The sequence below is a fragment of the Artemia franciscana genome, chromosome 20 (assembly GCF_032884065.1).
Source record: "Artemia franciscana chromosome 20, ASM3288406v1, whole genome shotgun sequence".
NCBI lineage: Eukaryota > Metazoa > Arthropoda > Branchiopoda > Anostraca > Artemiidae > Artemia > Artemia franciscana.
In genome coordinates this window covers 15,009,406-15,032,463 of record NC_088882.1, presented here as the reverse complement: position 1 = coordinate 15,032,463, position 23,058 = coordinate 15,009,406, and the positions used below count along the sequence as shown (strand labels likewise).

The following is a 23,058-nucleotide window of genomic DNA, read 5'->3' as shown; positions in this document are numbered from 1 at the left end:
TTCCATTTTATTTTATATACTACTTGAGGTGGCAGAGGCCCTCGAAGAGACACACTGGAAACTAAATGACGTCTTATGATCTATATTAGAAAGGATTATATTAAATTTCCAGCCAAGATTATACTTCTTCTAGCCATATGTTTGTTTTCGAATGAAAATACTCTACTAGCAAACAAGCAAGTAGACAGGAATTTGAAATTAAAGTTAGATATATTATTTATTTAAATTGATTGAAGTATCCAAGTTTCTCTGTTTTTAAAGTCACTAACGTATTAGCTATAGTAACCAGTTGCACAAGACGCAGGTTTCCTATGAGTCATTCTGTGTCATAATCCAGTATAGTACTATTCTTTGCTAGTTTCGGTGGTATTGTGTAAGCCGTTGATTTATTGTGTACGGCATCGGTTAGTCTGTATGCAATTAACTTGTATGCCATTGATTTAAGGTGAAGTAGCTAGATTAAATGCACCAAATCCTTTTATTACAATTTAATGTGATAGTGGAATTCATTTATTCAGAGGCAAAAAGTGTGTATTTCTAGGCTAGTTGTATTATTCACTATTTCTCTATTCACAGCTAAAACAGACTTGATATAGCAACTAATCACGTCAGATGAAGATTTTCTTAGTCATCTAATAGTATCAATAGCATCAAATAGTATCTATAGTATCAAATAGTATCAATAGTATCAAATAATATCAAATACTATCAAAAATGTTGATACTGTTATCATTTTATGTTAATGTAGGGCTGATTTGCCACAAAGCCAAAATCTGAAGCAGCTCCTTGGAGATGAATCGACATGTTTGAAGGTCCGGAAATTGAGGATTTTCTAGCAAGTGCGGAATAGCCTCCACCTGTTTTTGCAAGCTATTTCTGTTTGTGATTAAATAAAAAAACGAGTTTTTTTAACTGACAGTAAGGAGCGACATTAAAACTTAAAATGACGAGAAATTACTCCGTGCATGAAAGGGGATGTTCCTCCCTCAACGTCCCGCTCTGTACGCTAAAGTTTACTCTCTCTCAATTCTACTTTATTACACAGTAAATAACTTTAGCATAAAGAGCGGGGCGTTGAAAGAGGAACAGCCCCTTTCATACACGGAGTAATTTCTGTTCGTTTTAAGTTTTAATGTCAATCCTTACTTTCAGTTAAAAAAAAACTCGTTTTTTTATTTAATTTCTGAACGTTATTGAATTAACACATGTTTTTATTTTGGCTCTCAGCAAATGAATAATTAAAACGAAATTTGCGTATTATGTTTTTTTTGCTTAATGGCTTTCTCTTAGTTTTGATCAGACGATTTTGAGAAAAAGGGTGGGAGAGTTGCCCTCCAATTTTTTACTTAAAAAGGCAACTAGAATTTTTAATATTTAACGAACATTTTTATTAATAAAAAATATACATAACTTACAAATTAACTTACGTAACGGACTTCTATATTCGTATATTTTTATTCTATATATGAGGGGTTTGCCCCTTATTAATACCTCACTCTTTACACTAAAGCTTTAATTTTGTCCCAGTTCTTTAAGATTGACTCCTTAATCACAAAGTTCAAAGTTTGTAAGTTGCAGCCCTTCCCCTGGGGACTGTGGGGGAGTAAGTCAGCCTCAAAGACATAGTTATTGTGTTTTTCGACTATGTTGAACAAAATGGCTATCTCAAAATTTTGATACGATGACTTTGGTAAAAAAAAAACTGAGCATGGGAGGGGGCCTATGTGCCCTCCAATTTTTTGGTCACTTAAAAAGGGCACTAGAGCTTTTAATTTCCATTAGAATGAGCCTTCTCGCGACAATGTAGGACCACGTGGTCAATACGATCACCCCTGGGAAAAAAACAAACAAACAAATAAATAAACACGCACCCGTGATCGGTCTTCTGGCAAAAAATACAAAGTTCCACATTTTTGTAGATAAGAGCTTGAACCTTCTACACTAGGGTTTTCTGATATGTTGAATGCGATGGTGTGATTTTCGTTAAGATCATATGACTTTTAGGGGGTGTTTTCCCCTATCTTCCAAAATAAGGCAAATTTTCTCAGGCTCGTAACTTTTGATGAATAAGACTAAATATCTAAAATCAGCATAAAAGTGCGATTCTTTTGATATATCTCTTGGTATGAAAATTCCGTTTTTTAGAGTTTCGTTTACTATTCAGCCGGGTCACTCCTTACTACAGTTCGTTACCACGAACTGTTTGACTTAGGCTGAATTTACTATTTCATTTCCTGCCTTTGGGACTGAGGTAGAGGAATGGTACCTCATGTGCCTCTTAAATTTGATTATCTTTTTAACCGTAAAAGAAAGCCGAGCTTATCCTTTGTTCCAGTATTAATTGTAACTTTAGAAAGTTTGCCTCCAGCTGGAAATTTAATTTTAAGCTACGAATGATATTTCTTTTTTGACTTAGTTTTCCTGGATAAGCTGATAAAAATACAAGAAATAATTTATATTGTTAAACAAATTCGTTAATTTTGAAAATTTTGAGAGTCCGATAGCCTGACTGTCGGGGCACACCATGAAAAAAGTAATCGGATAATAATTTAGCGCAAAACAAGCCAAGTCCTGATTCGTGAAAGATGTTGTTTTGGATAAAGAAAACAAAAGGAGATGAAAATAGACAGTATAATTTATAATTGTCAACATTTTTTTTTTTAGCCGAACCCTACAGTCTTTTTTTTGCGTTACCTTCAGATGCCAGATAATCCGTTGGGTATTGTTGACATAGATGGCGCTTGCACAGTCATGCTTGCTCTCTTGGACCGTCTAGCAGCTACTCATTTGCCTCCATGGGAGGCAAGACTTAAGGTTCGTATTCTTCCATCAGGTTAGGTGTGTTTCTTAGGGTAGGTATATTCCTCGTAAAATTTGATCAGTAATAGTGATTATTATCTATTTTTTTAATGAAAGTGTACAAAATGAAAGAACAAAAAAAATTTTGGACATTCTTCTAACATCATTTTCAACTCAGCACTCCTGCATATAAGTAACCGCGTTAAAACAGTTTCCGGATAGATTGTCTATCAACATTCTCAAGCTGAAAAATAATTATCCTAACGTCTGGTTTGCAGCCAAGTAGTTATCTTAATGCTAAAAGTGTGCGACACCTTTTTTAATAAATGACTACAACATGCTTTTATTTAAAATAACAGACTCTAAGAACAAAATTTAATATAATAAATTTTTTTGACCAAGATATGATCATATCCAAGAAGGTCTACATCAGAAGGATCAAATTGCTTAAGTCCTATTACAAGGTTTAAAACATTGCTCAAACCAAAAATTACAAGGAAAAATACAAGGCCAGAACAATTAATTATGCAATGGAGTAGACAATAAAGATGGTGCATACGAAGCAGAATATAGCACGTCAACAACTAGTATGTGGTTATTAGATGTTTCTTGATCTAACGTAATTCAGATATCAAATTGATTAAATCTTTTATTGATTCTTTTGTATATTATTGTCAAAATAGTTAGTTGAATTTGATCATAGGGGCATTCCCTTAAAATAAGAATTGACACATAAATTACAAAATATGTTTTGGCTCTATTCAAATATTTTTTTTTTATTCTGGTGCATATACTTCATACCAATAGATGCTTATAAAATCTAAATACAAATACTCACAAGCAGAAAATAGAAAGACAGTTAGAAACTTAAGAAGAAACAAAACCTTTTTTTAGGTAGTGTTTATGACTAGTTGTATTAATAAACTTTCATTGCTAAATCTAAAATAAAATGAAAAATGCAGTAGTTTCATTTTATGTTTTTTTCTTCATTAATGTGGTAAAATTTAAGAAAATAAAAAAAAACTAAATTTTTTACTTTGTTAGAATTTAAAGGAACGATTAGTTGACATGGAAAAGGCTTAAAATAGAACAAGTGTGAAGTTAACATTCCTAGTGTGACGAAACTTAAGTTTTATGTTTCCTTTAAAAAATGTGATTTTGTGTCAAGGCATAAGCTCTTAAACTGCAGCATAAAGAGAAGATACTTGTCTCATTCATATATTGCTAGATTCGTTAATATGAAATTGTTGAAAATCTTCGATCTTGAAATTTAATTGTTTTTTTTCAGTTATAAAGAAATGCAAAACAAATTTATTGTAGGAAAAATTGATTGAAGAAAAAACGGGTTTAATATTTATAAATTTGTACACCGAATGTGGCAGAGGAAAGTTTCATTATATACAATTGCTTTAGTTTTATTCTAAAGTTATTACCGTCAGTGCAGGAGTTTTGTTTTATAATGTGAGTTTGTTTCTTGTTTATTTTATTGTTTATATTTTTTGTGGTGTTTTATTTGTCGTGGCATTTTATTAATGATGTCTTAAAAAAAAGTCTCAAATTGTCGGTTTGTAATTTTTTTTTCCCGCTGAGAAAGGCTCCCAGACGTGGGGCTGAAATATTTAGATGGATAAAGCTCAATATTAACGAAACTGATCTCTATGACTGCTGAAAGTTCACATCACGAAATAACACAAGGAAAACAAACCTAAAATCATCCACTTTGGATACTAGATATTCATGAAACATGTCCATAAAACAAGCAACGGAGCAAATTAAAAAATAAGTTGAACACATAGTGTGTTTAAAGCTATATGCACCGGTAATTTCGACAGAAAAAACACCCTGAATCTTCCTCTGTATTTGAATACTCTGCATACAAACTTAAGAAACTTTAGGGAAAACGAAGTTTCTTAATTTGATAAAACTTAAAGAAGTATATATCTGCATCTGATATCTGTAGATGCAGAGATATCAGCAAGGGTGGCAGAGGTGAACACCTGTTTCAGCCGTCTTCTGAGAGCACTATTCCACAAACCACAGATCAGCCGTCTCATGAAAGCTTGTATCTACTCTGCCGCGGTAGCAAGTGTTGTGTTGTACTCGTCAGAAACTTGGCCTTTGACTCAGTTGCAGATGATGAAGATAGATGCTGTCCAGACAAAACATCTCCACAAAATCGAACACGTTAGGTGGCTCGACAGGCTACGGAAAATGGATATCCTGCGGTCCTTTGAATTACCTCCCATGTCCAAACAGCTTGAGTCTCGCTCATCGCGTTGGAACGGATATCCTCTGCGATCGACTCACTACGTGGGGCATTGACCCCATCGAAGTTCCTACCCTCACCCAAAACAAGCCACTCTGGCGACGATTAACTGTCCTGACGTCTGCTTCCCTCTACGCTGGTGACGCTACCGAGCAAGAGCTTTAAGTTAAGTAAGTCAAAGTGCATAAAATATGACGAATTCAGAAAAAAAATCATACCTCACAGTGGGTCAGAACTAACCTACTATGTATTTAAGTAAAAATTTACTTAAAATTTGTAGTGAAAATTTTTAAATAAAAATTTACTGAAACACATAGTAGGTCAGAACTGAAGACAAACGGTTACTTTACACATATGCTTGTTTTTTTTTCACATAAATTATAGCAATAAAAATGTTATTCTTTTTCTAAAAATGGGGACTATGGGCTCATGAAGGAACAGATACAAGATGTTTTGCCAAAGGAAAGAAAAGTGAGCCGGGTTTTAACTTTTCTTACTTTGTTAATTTTAAGATTGAATATATTTGTCTGATTTTCTAAAACAGTGCAACGCACAAGTAATACCTTACAGTAACCGACCTAATGATTTGACTATTTTAGTAACCAGCAACAGTAGCGAGCTAAAACCGAAATACAGTAATCGATTTGACGTGGCTTCAGTATCCGTGTTCTACAGATATATGCATTGCCCTCTATCTGAGGAGGTGTCATGACTTGTTCCAGATAGAATAAAGGCTTTGTGAATAACTAGCCAAAGTATATCTCGACAGAACTGCCTTTTACAGGGCACACCCTGCCAAGAATAGTTGAAGACAAGTTTCGCTCGACGATCTGTCGCTATATGGAATGGCCTCCCAATAGGTGTAATCCCGGAAATTGCATAAAATATGACGAATTCAGAAAAAAAATCATACCTCACAGTGGGTCAGAACTAACCTACTATGTATTTAAGTAAAAATTTACTTAAAATTTGTAGTGAAAATTTTTAAATAAAAATTTACTGAAACACATAGTAGGTCAGAACTGAAGACAAACGGTTACTTTACACATATGCTTGTTTTTTTCACATAAATTATTGCATCAAAAATGTTATTCTTTTTCTAAAAATGGGGACTATGGGCTCATGAAGGAACAGATACAAGATGTTTTGCCAAAGGAAAGAAAAGTGAGCCGGGTTTTAACTTTTCTTACTTTGTTAATTTCAAGCTTGAATATATTTGTCTGATTTTCTAAAACAGTGCAACGCACAAGTAATACCCTACAGTAACCGACCTAACGATCTGACTATTTTAGTAACCAGCAACAGTAGCGAGCTAAAACCGAAATACAGTAATCGATTTGACGTGGCTTCAGTATCCGTGTTCTACAGATATATGCATTGCCCTCTATCTGAGGAGGTGTCATGACTTGTTCCAGATAGAATAAAGGCTTTGTGAATAACTAGCCAAAGTATATCTCGACAGAACTGCCTTTTACAGGGCACACCCTGCTAAGAATAGTTGAAGACAAGTTTCGCTCGACGATCTGTCGCTATATGGAATGGCCTCCCAATAGGTGTAATCCCGGAAATTGCATAAAATATGACGAATTCAGAAAAAAAATCATACCTCACAGTGGGTCAGAACTAACCTACTATGTATTTAAGTAAAAATTTACTTAAAATTTGTAGTGAAAATTTTTAAATAAAAATTTACTGAAACACATAGTAGGTCAGAACTGAAGACAAACGGTTACTTTACACATATGCTTGTTTTTTTCACATAAATTATAGCAATAAAAATGTTATTCTTTTTCTAAAAATGGGGACTATGGGCTCATGAAGGAACAGATACAAGATGTTTTGCCAAAGGAAAGAAAAGTAAGCCGGGTTTTAACTTTTCTTACTTTGTTAATTTCAAGATTGAATATATTTGTCTGATTTTCTAAAACAGTGCAACGCACAAGTAATACCTTACAGTAACCGACCTAATGATTTGACTATTTTAGTAACCAGCAACAGTAGCGAGCTAAAACCGAAATACAGTAATCGATTTGACGTGGCTTCAGTATCCGTGTTCTACAGATATATGCATTGCCCTCTATCTGAGGAGGTGTCATGACTTGTTCCAGATAGAATAAAGGCTTTGTGAATAACTAGCCAAAGTATATCTCGATAGAACTGCCTTTTACAGGGCACACCCTGCCAAGAATAGTTGAAGACAAGTTTCGCTCGACGATCTGTCGCTATATGGAATGGCCTCCCAATAGGTGTAATCCCGGAAAAATATTCTCTTGAGGCGTTCAAGAGAAGGCATAATAAACACCTTAAAATTAATTAGCGCGGTGACAGGACTAGCGGTATATCATCATTTGTGACGGAGCCGTGACGCCTGTATTAAAATAAGCATTAGAAGAAAACGGCGATGGAAGTATAGCACATTTCGTGTATATGGGGTACTGCCCTCTCCCTAACCCCTTGCTCTACATGCTTAAGGTTTATAATGCTTTACTGAAATTATTTGTGAGTTTCATAGACTTGGCTAATTAGTGACTGAAAATTTTCTATTTACGGAGTGTTTTTGAAACATTTTAATGGAACATTTCATTGTTTAGCACAAATGCGCATGAATAAGCTCTTTCATTCCTGAGGTATAGTCAAATTTCGTTTTATCCCATTTCAATTACTCTTGTGTCCGAGCAGCGTTCTTAAAGCATTATGTACATAAATTCAAAGTTTAGTGAAAAGAGCGAAAGGCTAAGGAGGGGATAATCTCTATTATACACGGAATAATTTGTATTTTTTTAAGTTTTAACGCCTCACTTTGCTTTCGTTGGCACAAAAACTTATTTTTTATATATTTAATTTCTGTTCATTGTATTACCCTATCTAGGGTTTGCTTTAATATGGGGATGTCTACCACACCTTCGTATCAAAAAAAAACCCATAAAATCAAAATTTCACCTTTACAGAACAGTACTTCTCAAAAGAGAACTCATTTCGTATTTTGGCCTCAAAGATTTGGTACTTGTTGAATTTCATATATAAATTTCTTTAAGATTGCACTCCTTTTTGTGAAATTAATTTTAAAAACATTTTCCACAGAATAAGTTTTTCAAAGAAAAAGAAAAGTAAAGAGCTCCACTAAGCCGACAATGAGGAGAAATAAAGTCGAATAATCTTTGAAGCGTAAAACTACCACAAATCGCTATCAATAAATAAAAGAAACTCAAAACAAACAGAAATTACAAAATAATAGCCGAATCCAACTCAAAAATGAGCAAAACTTTCTCAAGACCAGAACATAATGTGCACTTTACTGAAAAAAAAAACATATGACCATGGATTGTCAGTTTAATTGACATTGACTGATATTTATTCCTTAAAGTTTGGTTAATTTTTTATTTATGAAAGTAAAAAACTGAAAACATTTAAAATATATTTTGTTTTCAGCAAACCGCAAATTATTTCCTGGTCTTGAGAAGGCATGGCGATTATCAGACCTACTAATGTTAATTTCTGCTCGTTTTGACTGTGACTCAGCTATTTATTGTAATTTCTCAGTTTTTCACTTTCATTTATTTCATTCACCTTTTTCAGTTCCATTTATTTACAAAGGCATAATTACTGTACCTTTCAAAAATAGTGAACAAAATAGCTCTCTTAAAATTTTGAACGGATAAGTTTTGTGACTGATAGGCTTGTGTGGCTGATTGCCCTCCATTCACTTTTGACTCTTAAAAAGGGTACTAAAACTTCCGACTTCCAATCAAATGAGCTCCATCCGATCCAAAGTTTATACGACTATCCGTTCCATAAAAACCTTATATGCCCCAGACATAACTTATAACCCTTGCCCATGGGCTGTGAGGGACTGTTTTCTGATTTTAGGACTATTGGTAATAAAATGGCTTTCTCAAAATTTCAATTGAATGTGTTTTGGGAAAAGAGGATGCCAGGGAGTAGGACGAGTTGCTCTCCATAATGTTTTACACTTAAAGGGAAACTAGATCTCTACATTTCAAATCAAATGAGCCTCTTCTAAAGCTCACACGGCCACCCATTCCATAAAAGCTTATATGCCCCTGGGGCATAACTCACAACCCCTATTCCCAGACTTTGGAGGATTTTTTCCACCCCAAAGACCTTGTTATACGATCTTTGGACGATGGGGGTGGCTGCCACCGATCACGTTGACTTAAAAAGAGAACTAGATCATCTGATTTCCAATCCAATGAGCTGCCACTGGAGCTTATACGACCACCTATTCCATAAAAACCTTATATGCCCATAGGGTCTAACTTACAACCCTTGTCCTTAGGGCTCCGGGTGGGTGTCATTCTCAAAGATACAATTTACAGACCCTTCAACTACGCTGAACAGTACGGCTATCTCAAAATTTTGATTAGATGTGTTTTAGGAATTGATGGGTGTGGGGAGAGGCTTGTTGCACTTTAATCACTTTTGGCTATTAAAAAAGGTCCTTCCAGTTTCCAATGGAGTGAGTGTCTTAAAGTTTCTACGACAAAAAATCTCAACCATCTCAAAATTTTTATCAGATGCATTTCGGAAAAATACAAGGTGTGTGTTTTTTGGTGTGTATGGGGGTTGTATCCGCTCCCAGATGAATTTGAATTTAAAAAATTGTACTCGAACTTCTGATTACCAATCCAATGAGCCTCCTTGAAAAACCTTATGTGCCCCCAAGGCATAACTTACAAACCTTGCCCAGAGGGCTGTGGTGGTGGGGGGTGTCATCTTCAAAGGCATAAATTTCCGGACCTTTGAAGTACGCTTAACAGAATGACTGTCTCAAAATGTGATGAGATGTGTTTGGGGATATGGTGGGCGTGGGAGGGGGGAATGGTGGGCATGGCAGGGGGATTAGCTCCCTCCCAATCATTTTTGAACATTTCCCATTGAATGAGCCTTTTTTGAAGCTTCTACAACAACAAATGACCGTCTCAAAATTTCTATCAGATGGATTTTGGTCAAATACAAGGTCTGTGTTTGTCTGGAGGAGGGGGGAGTATTCACCCTCCGTTCAATTTGAATCTTATAAATGGTACTAGAACTTCTGGCTACTAATCGAATCAGCCACCTCCAAAGTTTATACGACCACCCTTACTACAAAAACCTGATATGCCCCAGGGGATAACTTACAACCCTTGCCCTGAGGGCTGTGGGTTTGTCATTCTCAAAGACATAATTTTTGAACCTTTAGCTACCCTTAACAAAATGGTTCTCTCAAAATTTCGATTGGATGTGTTCGCAGAAATGGTGGGCGTGGGAGGGGGGTTAGTTGCCCTCCAATCATTTTGAACTATTAAAAAGGCCACTTTAGCCTCCTCAATTTCCAATCGAATGAGCCTTTTTCGAAGCTTCTACGACAACAAATGGCCATCTCAAAATTCCTATCAGATTCAATTCTGGAAAACACGAGGTGCGTGTGGGGGGAGGATATCAACCCTCCGATCGCTTTGAATCTTAAAAAGGGCACTAGAACTTCTGATTACCAATCCAATGAGCCCCCTTCCGAAGTTCTTACGATCACCCTTTCTATATAAACCTTATATGCCCGGAGCAAAACTTACAACCCTTGCCCTGAGGGCTATGGGTGGGCTGTTATCCTCAAAGACATAATTTTCAGACGTTTTAAAAACGTTGAACAAAACTTTTCATCAAAACTTTGATTGCATGTGTTTGGAAATTGTGAGTGTGGGAGGGGGCTAGTTGTCCCTCAATAACTTTCGACTGTTGAAAAGGGCACTAGCCCTTTTCAATTTCCAATCGAAGGAGTGTTTTTTTTTAAGTTTCTACGACAACGTCTTCGATACAAAGTGCCCTCTTATCCCCCCCCCCGAAAAAAATGGATATGTCTAAAACAAACCCAAAAAACAGTAATACATTGTGCCCCACATCGCTCTTTATTTAGGCAGCACTAATTCGCTGCCTATGATTTTAACCTCTATTTCTAAGCTTGAACCAATTTTCATTTGCTGCCAGCCTTTGATAAGCAAATTAAAAACCTGAAATTTGTATAAAACAGCATAGTTTCTTTTGTTATTGCATGTATTGTAATCAAAACCTTTTTTCTTCTTAATTTTGGCTTCTGTTGACAAGGGTCGCACATGACCTACAGATTACTCGTAGAAACTGTTTGATCCATGACCCTCTTAAATGCTAGGGATGCTAACACTCCTACTTCAGCCCTGTTTTTACTTTCAAAATTAATGTTCGTATAACAATGCTTCGGTAATGATAATCATTCCTGAAAAATGTCACCCCTTCAAATATTTATCAAGAGGGAGGGATGGGAGCCTGGGATCAAAATTTCGATCAGATGTGTTTGGGGAAGTGGTGGACGTGAGAGAGGGATTAGTTGCCTTCCACTCATTTTGAACATTAAAAGAGGCACTAGCCTCTTCAGTTTCCCATCGAATGAGCCTTTTTTGAAGTTTCTACGACAACAAATGACCGTCTCAAAATTTCTATCAGATAGATTTTAGTAAAATACAAGGTGTGTGTGTGTCTAGAGGGGGGGGAGGGAGAATTCACCCTCCGTTCAATTTGAATCTTATAAATTGGTACTAGAACTTCTGGTTACCAGTCGAATTACCCCCTCCAAAGTTTATACGACTACCTTCCTATAAAAACCTTATATGCCCCCAGGGCATAGCTTACAACCCTTGCCCTGAGGGCTGTGGGTTTGTCATTCTCAAAGACATAACTTTCGGACCTTTAGCTACGCTTAACAAAATGGATGTCTCAGAATTTTAATTGAATGTGTTTTCGCTCTTTAATAACCGTTTGTAATCGTGCAGTTGCTTCATATTTTGTGTTAAAAAAAGAAGACAATTTTGGGTCCAAGCCAAGCTCGAATATCTGTTATAGGATCTTTAATAAATAAATAGTTGTAAAACAAAAATTAAATGTCAAAACACAAGTATTGGCTGCATTTCTCTTTCCGTATCATATCTGCAGTGAAGGCTCTGTACAGATCATCAAATGGTGGTGGTGCAAATGCTCCTAGGGTCTTTATTCTCCCTTCCATTTCCTTCAACCCCGGTAATATCTTCCCCAGAAGACAAAGGAGTTTCATATGACAATGGTTATGGGACATGAACGTGCCCAAGCTTGAAGCGGCGGTTGCCACCATGGTCTCTAGGTCAAATTGGGGCATAAGCGGGTGACGAAATCTTGTGAACTCCTGGGTTTGGGGCAATGCTAGTGGTGAGTCGATCTTTGAAACGCCTGTAGACTCATCACTTGCTTCTGGTCTTGCCTATTAAAAAATAACGAGTATAAGCTCTTTTGTTTTATTTGCTTGTTTTTCTGATTAAACTCATCTCTTTTCTAACTAATAAAAGGTATACTCATATAGAAAGGAGCTAGGTCGTTCAGGATCCGGGATCTTTGTTTGGGGAGGGGGTGAGGCTACAAAAAAAAACTTTACAAAACGCATCAAAAATTTGTTTATATACATTTTTCAACTTTTTCGTCTTGGAAAAAACTTGGGGGTTCAAACTCTGTACCCACCCCCCACTGGATTCGACCTTGCTGTAGGTTTAAGGAACGTAAGAAATAAGTCATTTTGTGGGGACCCTAAGTTCGTCAACACAATAAAAAACTGAGATTTGTAAAAAAGGAAAAAGGAGTTTATGGGGGAAATTGAAAAATATTTTGGGGTGGTCCAAACCCTCAACAACCGTGTTGGCCTATAATTCTTGAGCTGGCCTAGAAAAGATTTTAAAGTCGTGGAGGGTGATGAAATAACCTATAGAACAGAATAAGTAATTAGTACAAAGTTCTAATTATATGTATCTTTATTTTTACTATATGATTGTAATTATTTTCAATTGTTCAGTTGGACAAACGCTCCAAAAAGGGCATTTACTCAAAATCTATCCCAGGGGTGTCGTTGGAGGGGAGTGGTGTTACCCACCCCCAATAATTTGGAGAAAAACCTATAATTCTTTAAATAAGGTTAAAATTAATGCTCGTTTTAAGCTTCAAATTTGTTCTTTACTTCGACCAGATATTTCTTTTAATTAATCTCAATTCCTTTTTCTTGTCTCGAGATGTACTGCCGCAACACCACGGGGTAGGAAAGATTATCTTCACTTGCACTTTTGGCAATTGAAAGAGAAAACCTAGACAATTACAATTTTTGTTACAAATCTGTGTGTATTTTAAGTTTGTTTTATATTTACATTCGTCTAATTTTGAAATATAATAAGATTCGTGTTTCAGTAGAATGTTAGAAATGGAATAATATGTAATAAAATTTGGAAATATCATGTACTTTTGCTTTTACTTTATGTGGCACTCTTATTTCAAAGCTATTTATTAATATAAAGCAGCTCACATACTACCAAATCAATTTAATAAAGTCATAGATAATATTGAATCACGCATAGTAAAAGTTTAGCACAAATTTAATCTTACAAAGTCAAAACCTGTTCAAAATTGTGTGCAACTGAAAGCACAATACATGGGGCTGTTGGAATGGTGGTTGGTTCAACTACAAGATACATCATCCTGCGCTGGGATGGGAGGTTAGGGAAGTGGAAGGGGGATAGGTTCTGCATCATTAGTGGTGAAGCCTGCTGGAAAAAATCGAATGTATATGAAACTCACCTTAGCAGAAACTTTTTTTTAAACTATAAAACCTGCTGCAACACATTTGCTGTTGCAGAACCTGTTTTTTTTCACCTGCTGCAACACGTTGCTGATAATCTTAGTAAAATCTTGATCACCAGTACTCAATTTTATGTTTATTTAATGTGTGTTTATTATGTATTGCGTATTATTTTGAACTTAACCTAGTATCGTCTTCAGTAAATGGTAAGTTTTCTTCAGCAGCGCTCGAATAAAATTCTTCCCCTCCCAATAAAAATGCTGGCGCTACGCCCTGATCTAGCCCTTTAGCTCTTTTTAAACAACACTTTATATAGGCTTTTGTTTAGTTTCATTTTTTCTTTAGTCTTCTGTTAAATTTTAATGAAGCTGTAAAACTACAATGTCATATAGGGTGGCCCACTTGTTATGACCAAGCTAATTATCTACTTAAAATATCAAGGAATCTAATTGTTTTAATTAATAAAAGTAAAAAATAACTTATAGTTTTTACTAAATTATATAAAATATCATACAACACATATAACTATATAAAATTGACTAAATTATATAAAAAGATAAGTCAATACTTGAATGTTTGCATAAAAAGTATTGTCAAATTTGGCTAATTTGTTTTTCTTGTTTCCGCGATTCCGATGAAAATTTTGTCCTTCCCTAAAAACGGTACTTTATATAAAACACACTCGAGAAGTGAAGTTTGGTCACAATAGAATATGATGAAAATAGAGTTAGCGAAATGTGAAGGTCATTTGTGAATTATTAAATTGGGAGCTTTGGCGTCGACTGACCGTATAAATGACAAAGGAAAGTTCATTATCAAGTGATTCATGACCTAGTTCATTTTAGTTCATTATTAAAGCGATTCTTGAGGACACCGGTTAGTTTGTTTTGACTAGTGATAGAATATAGTGTCTCAGCATGGATGTTCAAATTAAGATTTACCAAGGACCGAAGAACAGTCAATTATGTTTTTCCAGGATAAGGGGTTGTTGCCCAAAACAGTGCGTCAATGGACACACCCTGACTTTGTACTCATACGAGAAGCAACATTTTTGGAAGTGTAACACTGCGTCCTGGAAGCACAATTCCAAGCTTTAGTTTCCTCAATTTTACTAATAAAGTATTCTATTTTCATCTTTTTTTTCTTCATTAGTATTAGCCAAACTTCACTTCTCGATTGTGTTTTATATAGTAGAGAAGTACCCTAAAATCTTCATAATGTCGAACCAACCAAAAGGAAATCTTTGAGAATCGCGGTCTTCAAGCATGAATGGGTCCAAAGGTCAAAATTATTTTATTTTTGATGTCCCTTGTACTTTAAAAAATAATGGGCACTGAATCCTGGATTTTTATTGGGCTGTTCGCTAGCCTTGGGAGAGGATTTAAAAAAGAAAGCTTGGGAATCATAGGTCCTTGATTAGTGGTGTAGGGGTCATAAAAACTTGACAGTCCCTGTAGACATTTAAAAATCGGAGTCGCTTGTTTTTTTATGCCCAAGAAAAAAGTTACAGGCATTTGAAACACAGTAAATGTAAGCCAAGTTTATTAATATAGGTCAGTGCCTATAAACCAAGCATTTGTTTGGGAAGATTTTATGACAACGTTAATTAGGTAGGAAGCAGGCATGATTTTTAGGGCCTAAGTCCAATATTTCAAGTGGTAACTTCAACCTGAGATTATGGATTCTATGAGCAAATGGATATTATTTAAAATTCATTAGATTGCACAAATTATTTTAATCAAAGCGTACAAACCGTTAAATTTTACGAAGGGTCAAAATAGCTGAGTCAAAAAGAACTAATAAAATGTTACCTGTGTCTTTAATTTCTTACCTTTAATATTGAGATGATATTACAAAAATTTGTCTTTTTCTCTAAAATTAAGATTACTTTACAAAATTGTGGCAACAAAAATATTCCTTTTAATTAAAAAAAGTTGATAATAATAAATAAAAAGTATTCCTTTTAACTCGACAAAAGTTGGCTTTTACAAAATAATAGGAGATTGGAAGAATGAAAATGGCAATTAAACTCACTTAACTGGGTACATTCTGGTTTTTCATGCGCGACACAATGTCTTTGTTTTCTGTAACCCTCTTCCGAACAAAAAACCTGGATATGGCCTTGTTTGTGCCACATCATACTGTGGCTTGTTTAAATCAGTGGAACAGGTCTTGCGAAACCTTTTTAATTAGATTATATTTCTAGTTGTCTATGAATTACAAAATATTTTGTATTTGATCGGATATATTTCTGATTATTGATTTGTAACGATTTAGTATTAAACAGAAATCATGGATTCCTGCAAAATTTTCTCATTTTCATTTTTACTAAACTGCTGAAAAGAGGGAGAGAGCTCAAATAACGTTTATGATAAGTTTACAGAAATTTAGGGGGTGGGATAATTTGTCGTTTTTCAAGCTCATTTTCAATGAAAATACGCTCATTTTCAATAAAATACACTGAAAATTAACCCCCATGACCCCTCGATACAGAGCTCAAACATCATGTTTATTACATTGAATGGTCAGGCTAGCCTATAATGCTAGAAATGGTCACTTACCACATCCTCTTCAATCGAGGGTCGCCCAAAGAATGTATCCATGAGATAGTCAATTTCTTGCATAGTAATTGGCTCGTCGTCCTCGTGGCCTTTTTGTGCATCCCTCTCTTCCTCCTTTTTAACATTTTCACCTTGTTCCTTTGGTGCTTCTGCCTTCACCACCGGTACTTCTGTTGTGGTTACAATGATAGTTTTGTTTACCGTTTGTTGTGCAGCTACTGGCTGTTGTGGTTGGTAATAATGTGTTTGAGGGACAAGGGGAGTATACGGCTGTTGATAGAGATATCCAGTTGGGTAGTTTACAGGGGTTTGGAGTGGCATAAACACCCTCGCTGGCTGAGACATTGTAAAGGTCACAAATATAGAAAAAATAGAAGCGACACAGATCATTGTTTTAGTTCACTGAAACTTGTCAACTGAATGGAAAATTTTCGTTGTTTTAGACTATGTAGGATTTTTGGTTTTTAAATTTGACCTTATTTGATAGCTATCAACTATAGTTAATTGGCATATTGGCAGAATTTCATCAGTGTCTAATTAACATTAATTACTTAAGCAATTTGGAATTGTAATTTTGACATTGGATTTTTGAACATCAATGTTACCTGTTTTTGTAATAAAGACAATTGCCTTGCTCAGGCAATGACTCAGGAAGGGGGGGGGGGTATCACAATTAGGTTTTTTTTATTGAATTTCTATTTTTTGGTTCTGATTTTTTTTTTACGAAATTTTCTTTTTAAAGTAAATCCTAGTGTAAATGTTTGTTCGGTAGAAATTTGCACTCGGTGTAGAATCCCCTTCTTACCAAAATGGATACAAAGACCATTGGTGCAGCTAGAGGACGCGTATGTCCTCCTTCTTCTTAGATTGAACTTGATGTTTTCTCGCAGAGATCGATCAATCCAAGGATTTTATGAGTGCAAAATTATTATGTTCGATGGTTATGACCAATGAAAAGTAAACATATATACGTATATATATATATATATATATATATATATATATATATATATATATATATATATATATATATATATATATATATATATATATATATATATCAGGCACTTACGCAGGAATTTTTTTCGAGGGGGGCCAAAACCTTCGAAACAGCAAAAATAAAGTAGCAGTTTTTTATTTAGTAACTAAATAAATGCAAAAAGCACATATATCGGAAAATACTGATTAACTTTAATCTGTAGTATTGTAGCCGATGGGGGGAAGAAGATTGACGCCTCAAAAGCACGTTTTAGGCTCAGGTTATGTTCATAGCCTAAATTAAATATCCTACCCAATTGACGGGCATGCTTCTTTATTGTCGACTCAATACAAAGCAAAAGTAAAAAAAATAATCATAACAAACTTTTTTTAGGCTTTCATAATTATTTGTTTTGTTTATCTGGGGTACCCTGGATCGTATTGAGCGGATGGACTAGATTACCCCCCTCTCCTGCTCGCTTTCTTGTAGGCTGCTCTTGGTGTTCAATCTTAAAATAGATGTTTAAAAACGAACTAATTCTAAAATTTTATTCAAGCAGAAAAAATATTGGAATAACACTCAAGAAGACTCAATTGTATTTCGCTTCTACATCTTCTGTCAAAACACAGTTTCTTTGTGAAGAACATTTATTTTCCATTTTTCTTCGTTTTATAGAGGAATACACTGTCGACGTTTGGATATCCAAATAAAGAGACCAAAAGTATGGCTAATATTGAAAACTTCATGCCGTCTTTGTGTTTATTTTTATTTGGGGGATTTTCAGTTTAATCCAGTGCTGTATCCAGAATTTTTTCGGGGACAGAATTTCTTTTACATGTATTTTGTTATGTTTTTACGAGTCGAACAAACACTCCGGGGTGGTCAAACCCCCTAACTCTCCCCCTGACACGGCTTTACTTTACCCCATCGTTCCTTCTTTTAGTTTATAGGAGGTGCTTTTGTCATGCGACAGTTCTTGGTGAGAAATGAAATCGGAATTTGGTACTAAAATTGTCCGACTATCAATTTAAAGTATGTCTAATAGTATAAAATTAAGTTTGAAAAGGGGCGAAACAGTGGCAACTATAACTAGTGTTGACAGAAGAAGTCAGCAATAAATAGCAGCGAAAACACCAATAGATAAAAATTGTATAATTAAGCACCCTTAATAAATGTGTACTATTGAACTAGTAAAAATTTGATACCGAATAAGACACGTTTAGTCCCTTAGTTTGGGGAAAAGAGAATAAAGCAGGAAATCAAAAGACTTTTGGGCTCTAATCTAGATTAAAAGTAGAAAGTATTTAGCAAATGTATTTCCTGTAACATTAGATCGTACTTTATATGCTTTTCACGAAGCTCGTTCGTATTTAGTTGAATAGAGATCGTAGATCACTTCGTCCCGCGTGTTTACACGATATCGTATCCTTAAATTTGAACTTGTCTCTTGGATTAAATATCTACTCAAATATAAAATATGTTTCCACCTTCGTAATGTGAATCTCTTTCCAAATACAGTGTTTTACAAATGATTCATAGTAAAAAAAATTCTGATAGACAATGTTAGATAAAATTCTGATGAATTTCGAGTTCAAAACGCAAATGAATTAAAAGAAAATTAAATTTCCTCCTTTAAGAAACAATTAAAACCTCCCTTCGATTTAGTATATCGCTACGAAACCCATTCTATGCCTGTAAACAATTTATTTCAGCGAAATAGTAGAAAGTTGTTAATGATACTTAGTGTGCCGGAAAAAGCTTGAGATAAATTTTCGATTATTTCTTTAGCTTCCTGCTTATGTCGAGGCGGAACCGCTGGTAAAAAGAAATTTGACTTTCTGCTTTGAAAGGCTTTTGCAACACTTATAAAAAAAAGCAGGAAATCCTAAAAGCTAAGAACAGGGTTGGCCCTGCTCTCAAGTAAATTATAAATAATTGAATACCAAGGTAAAGAAACACAGGTAACTAATGAATTCATAATCCAAGATTCGGAACGTCTTGACTCTTTCCAAAAATGAAAAGTCTGTAAACATCCCTTTGTAGACCATAGAGTGCTCCCATCTATCTCATCAACTGCTAATTCACATGTTTCAATCTCACATATTTGACTTTTGGAAGCTCGGTTAGGCTTTTTCCTCTGCACTGCTGGGGTTGTAATGTAATTTAAACTAACATTTAGATTTGGATCACTCACACGTCTTTGCCATAATGCATTAATTGCTTCTTCACATTCATCATCTGTGTCACTGGCTGAAAATTCTGGTTCTGATATAGGGCTTTCGAGGTCAGTATATCGTTGCTTAACTTTTGTAATTGCTACTTCAACATAACCCTTTTTACTCGCTGATCGAATTCGTGCAAAGTCCATTTTTATACCGTTATTTCTAGAATATTTTCCAGAGAAGCGTAATTTGGGCCCATTTTTACCTGTGTAAGCTTGCTTTAGAATATGATAGGGCACTGTTGCAAAGAATAATACACCTTGAATGGCTTCAGCATCTCTTGCAACTAATTCAACACACAAAAATTCCCCATCCCGTAATATTATATTTTCATAAATGTCGTCAAAATTATCAACACTAAAACATATATCTGGAAAACTAATATCTTCAGTATCACTTTTGGAATCCATACGTCTACGACTTGGTAATGCAAAAACTTTTTGCGTGTGCTTTTTTAAAACTTGGAAATCTTTTAGGCTAGTTCTTGAGCAAACTGCAACAGTAAGCTCATATCTTAAGCTATGTATAATAAGGTTTAGATACACAGTTTCATCCCATGCTATATCAGGATTACCAATAGGTAGTTTTTTACTATCTCTCCGATAGACTTCCAATTCGGTGTGAAATTTAGGAGACTCACAAGTGGACCCACGAATGTGTTTCTTTCTAACAAAAAATAACAAATCGTCGGAATCGACCGATGCTTGCGCATCGAATAGAAAACGATTGACAAATAATTCAGTCCAATTTGAAGTACTATAAGTAACAGCACTATTTGTGTCAAATTCTGGATTGCACCTGTCTCTTCGTCTATAAAATTTTATTTCCTCTTTAAAACCTTCAAATCCATCAGTCATTGTTTTCACTTCCAAAATTATCGATCCGATAATTTATTGATTTCAGTTTAGAGAATTAAAATGGCTCTAAATTTAAAATTTGCGTTTGCTGTCCTTCTAATTTCAATTAGTGCTAGTTATTTTTTTGATTTATCACTTAAACCAAGATTAAAACAGTCACTTTTGTATTTACATAACCAGTGTCTGAAGCATGACTGGTGTAAAAGGACTTTCTCTTACATCCATGGGACTCCTTCTGAAGCAGCAGGTGGGAATAGTATTGATCCATTAGTGGAAAGGATTTTCACTACTGAGGAATTGTCAAAGTTCACTGGAGAGGAAGGAGAAGAGGTCTATATTGCTCTTTTAGGAAAGGTTTTCAATGTCACAAGAGGAGCTCAGCATTATGGACCTGGTGGTGGATACCATTTCTTTGCAGGTAAGACAAAATTAGACTAGACTAGTTCATAGGCTAGAGAAGATAAGATCACATGGGGGTTGCCTATTCACAAGCATATGTAATTTTCAGATTTTTTCAATTTTTACTCAAGCTAGAAAATGAACATGTAACTCAATGTGCCTTTTTAAGCTCTTTCTAAGTAGGCTGGCCTAGGCTATATGGTAAATTTTTGGCAGTTCATGTAATTGACTTATCAATAAAGTGAAAATACCACTTGATGCCTTTTTTATGTTCTTTATGAATATTATAATTGCTTCTACAGCAAATTTTTGAGCTTGCACTTTTTGAGCTCTTAAAAATGACAAATTTTTAATTAAAGTATAAGTTATTAGTTGTTTTTGACAAAATAATACTACGTTTTCCAAGCACTGTTTTTGAAGTCATTTTCAACAAAATAATACTACATTGACTCAGTGCCAAAATTATTTATAATATGGTTAGGTTAGGTTGAAAAGTGCTTAAGTTGAAATTTGTGGTAGAAGTGATTATTATATTTGTAAAGAACATAAAAAAAGGCATCAAGTGTATGTTTGCTTTATTGGTAATTCAATTATATGAACTGCAAAAATTTACTGGCTATATCACTTTCAATCATTGAAGTGATATATCATTTTCCACCACCTTTTAGGAATCTATTATTGCAAATTTTTGATCTCTTAAAAATGACAAATTTTCAATTAAAGTATGAGTTATTGGTTGTTTTTGACAAAATAATACTATGTTTTCTCAGCACTGTATTTGCAGTCATTTTCAACAAAATAATACTACATTTTCTCAGTGCCAAAATGATTTATAATAAAGTTATGTAAGGTCAAAAAGTGTTTAAATTGGAATTTGTAGTAGAAGTGATTATTATATTTGTAAAGAACATTGAAAAAGGCATCAAATGTATGTTGACTTTATTGGTAAGTCAATTATATAAACAGCAAAAATTTACTGGCTATGTCACTTTCAATCATTGAAGTGATATATCATTTTCCACTGCCTTTTAGGAATCTATTCCATTTGGTAGCCAAAATTCCCATTAGAAGATTATCTGCACATATTCATGTTCAACATATGCTAACAGTGAGGTTGGATTTTTGGCAAACATATCACACTTCATATTATTGACTTACCAATAAAGTGAACATACCACTGGATGCCCTTTTTTGTGCTCTTTATGAATATAATAATTGCTCCTACTGAAAGTTCAAATTTAAGCACTTTTTGACCTAACCTAACTATAAATAACTTTGGTACTGAGAAAATGTATTATTATTTTGTTGAAAACAACCAAGAAAACAGTGCTGAGAAAACATAGTATTATTTTCTTGAAAATAGCCAATAGCTATTACTTTCATTGTAAATTTGTCATTTTTAAGAGCTCAAAAAGTGCTTAAATTTGAATTTGTATTAGAAGCAATGATTATATTCATAAAGAGCATAAAAAAGACATTGAGTGGTATGTTCACTTTATTGGTAAGTCAATAATATGAACTGTGATACATTTACTGGATTTTTTGCCTGACATTGTGTGTGCTAAGGCTTAACTGAGAGGAAGGATCTCTCTTGGTTCTTTCAAAAAGAGAATAAAAAATTATCTTGTGTTGAAATAGTTCAAATTGAACAAAAAATTTAAATAGATAAGAGATTTTGGCCATTATTGAGTATTTTTGTTTGTGTGGGAATTGGAGTGGTTTGCTCCTGGATGTAAAGGTTGGGACTTGTAAGGATAGTTTTGTTGGTAGGGGCCATGGTTCTTTTGAGAAGTGGAGGGAGAGCCATAGTGTGTATTTAGTTTTGAGGTGATAAGGGACTCAGCATACATTTTTGCATAGAGACAAGAGACTATGTATGTTATGACTATTGTAATTATTTCTTTAATAAACTCAAATGAACTGAAATATCCACTTGAGCTTTTAAAGTGACACCTTGTTCTTATTCTTTTACTTAAATTGCACTTGGTAGCAATAGGATGAACCTTGTATCCACTAGTATCAGTGACTGAAGTGAGCTGACTCATATGTGGAAGTTTAGAATATTATCAGTTTAGTATTCTTACTCTCCAGAAGAAAACACTAGCAAATTCTAAAAACAGCTTAAAAAATTCTAAATCCAGATTCCAATTCTCTATCCTTAGTCAAGTGGCATAGGCTATATAATAATTTTTCTATAAAGTTATTGGGGGGACCATCCACACAATTGGCCTAATATACTCAATTGTTTTTATGGCACTTGATATCTACCTAGTGACATATAGCAATTGTAGATTATGTCAGTCCATCAGTTGGTCTGTCTGTCTGTCTGTCTGTCCTGGTTTTGCTGCTTTAGGCACT

At 34.6% G+C, this 23,058-nt stretch overlaps 4 protein-coding genes across 6 annotated transcripts in view; 2 read left to right on the top strand and 2 right to left on the bottom strand.

Annotated features, from left to right (window-relative positions):
* LOC136039797 (uncharacterized) overlaps positions 1-14,772 on the top strand; it is a 52,268-nt gene extending 37,496 nt beyond the window's left edge. For both annotated transcript variants that reach the window (XM_065723676.1, XM_065723675.1), the window contains exons 5-6: positions 2,665-2,814; positions 14,659-14,772. In XM_065723676.1, the coding sequence (XP_065579748.1) occupies positions 2,665-2,814; positions 14,659-14,745 (237 nt within the window). In that variant the 3' untranslated portion in view covers positions 14,746-14,772. The remainder of the gene's footprint in view (positions 1-2,664; positions 2,815-14,658) is intronic.
* LOC136039794 (uncharacterized) overlaps positions 11,940-23,058 on the bottom strand; it is a 15,874-nt gene continuing 4,755 nt past the window's right edge. Inside the window, exons 2-3 of one of the 2 annotated variants that reach the window (XM_065723672.1) lie at positions 16,244-16,579; positions 11,940-12,326 (exon numbers count right to left, since the gene is read on the bottom strand). In XM_065723672.1, the coding sequence (XP_065579744.1) occupies positions 11,970-12,326; positions 16,244-16,564 (678 nt within the window). In that variant the 5' untranslated portion in view covers positions 16,565-16,579 and the 3' untranslated portion in view covers positions 11,940-11,969. Of the gene's footprint in view, positions 12,327-16,243; positions 17,213-23,058 lie in introns of those variants that run through there. The other variant, XM_065723671.1, reaches the window with a different exon arrangement.
* On the bottom strand, positions 17,311-20,301 carry LOC136039790 (uncharacterized protein KIAA0930 homolog). The gene has a single exon (XM_065723666.1). It carries the CDS (start codon positions 20,299-20,301, stop codon positions 19,108-19,110), a length of 1,194 nt encoding a protein of 397 aa, XP_065579738.1. The 3' UTR covers positions 17,311-19,107.
* The window catches only part of LOC136039793 (neuferricin-like), a 26,733-nt gene continuing 24,036 nt past the window's right edge, over positions 20,362-23,058 (top strand). The window contains exon 1 of the mRNA XM_065723669.1: positions 20,362-20,719. Within this exon, the coding sequence (XP_065579741.1) occupies positions 20,362-20,719 (358 nt within the window). The remainder of the gene's footprint in view (positions 20,720-23,058) is intronic.